Consider the following 1,786-nt stretch of genomic DNA (forward strand, 5'->3'; position numbering starts at 1 on the left):
TGGGAATCACTTTCAACAGTGGTAGGCTCACTCTGGTCAGAAGGGGCATCACTGATCAGAAGGGGAATCACTCTGGTCAATAAGTATGTGAGTTTATGCATCACTGTAATCAGTCGAGGGCATCACTCTTAACATTGAGGGCAGCACTCTGATTAGTTGTGGCATCACCCAAATCAGTTTATATCACTCTGATTATTTGGTGCATCACTTTCAAGAATCACTCTGATTAGTCAAAGGTACTTCTTTTAAAAGTGGGGAGATCACCCTAATCAATTGTGAATTAATCTAATTTTTTGGAGCATCACTTTTAACAGCAATGGGATCATCACTCTGACCAGTCGAAGGTAATACTTTGAGCTGATGGAGCATCACTCTGATCAGTAGATGTACCACTCTGCTCAGTTGGTTATTACAGGGGAATCATATTGGATATGTCTCATAAGTTGCCTGATTGCAGTGATGTGTTATTAGTTGCCTGATTGCAGTGATGTGCTATTAGTTGCCTGATTACAGTGATGTGCTATTAGTTGCCTGATTACAGTGATGTGTTATTAGTTGCCTGATTGCAGTGATGTGTTATTAGTTGCCTGATTGCAGTGATGTGTTATTAGTTGCCTGATTACAGTGATGTGCTATTAGTTGCCTGATTACAGTGGTGTGCTATTAGTTGCCTGATTACAGTGATGTGTTATTAGTTGCCTGATTACAGTGATGTGCTATTAGTTGCCTGATTACAGTGATGTGTTATTAGTTGCCTGATTACAGTGATGTGTTATTAGTTGCCTGATTACAGTGATGTGCTATTAGTTGCCTGATTACAGTGGCGTGCTATTAGTTGCCTGATTACAGTGATGTCGTATTATTTGCCTGATTACAGTGATGCCGATTAGTTGCCTGATTACTGTGATGCCGATTAGTTGCCTGATTACAATGATGCCGATTATTTGTCTGATTACAGTGAGGTCCTATTAGTTGCCTGATTACAGTAATAGCCTATTAGTTGCCTGATTACAGTGATGTCCTATTATTCGTCTGATTACAGTGAGGTCCTATGAGTTGTATGTTTACAGTGATGTCCTATTAGTTGCCTGATTACAGTGATGTCCTATTATTTTTCCTGATTACAGTGATGTCCTATTATTTGCCTGATTACAGTGATGTCCTATTATTTGTCTGATTACAGTGAGGTCCTATTAGTTGCTTGATTACAGTGATGTCCTATTATTTGCCCGATTCCAGTGATGTCCTATTATTTGCCTGATTCCAGTGAGGTCCTATTAGTTGCCTGATTACAGTGAGGTCCTATGAGTTGTCTGCTTACAGTGATGTCCTATTAGTTTCCTGATTACAGTGATGTCCTATTATTCGTCTGATTACAGTGAGGTCCTATGAGTTGTATGTTTACAGTGATGTCCTATTAGTTGCCTGATTACAGTGATGTCCTATTATTTTTCCTGATTACAGTGATGTCCTATTAGTTGTCTGATTACAGTGAGGTCCTATTAGTTGCCTGATTACAGTGATGTCCTAGTAGTTGTCTGATTTCTGTGAGGTTCTATGAGTTGTCTGCTTACAGTGATACCCTATTAGTTGCCTGATTTCAGTGGTGCCCTATTAGTTGCTTGATTACAGTGATGCCCTATCATTTGCCTGATTACAGAGAGGTCCTATTAGTTGCTTGATTACAGTGATGTCCTATCATTTGCCTGATTACAGAGAGGTCCTATTAGTTGCCTGATTACAGTGGTGTCCTATTATTTGTCTGATTACAGTGAGGTCCCATTAG

General features: G+C 39.6%; 1 protein-coding gene across 1 annotated transcript; it reads left to right on the plus strand.

The window, feature by feature from the left end:
- Positions 1-852: 852 nt before the first annotated feature.
- LOTGIDRAFT_147254 (hypothetical protein) lies at positions 853-1,738 on the plus strand (the record flags this gene model as incomplete). Its single annotated transcript, XM_009054462.1, has 2 exons — positions 853-962; positions 1,663-1,738. Coding segments are annotated over 2 exons (186 nt in total), but the record flags the coding sequence as incomplete, so codon positions are not given.
- Between the last annotated feature and the right edge of the window lie 48 nt (positions 1,739-1,786).

This window comes from Lottia gigantea, assembly GCF_000327385.1.
Source record: "Lottia gigantea unplaced genomic scaffold LOTGIsca_2187, whole genome shotgun sequence".
NCBI classification, from domain to species: Eukaryota; Metazoa; Mollusca; class Gastropoda; family Lottiidae; genus Lottia; species Lottia gigantea.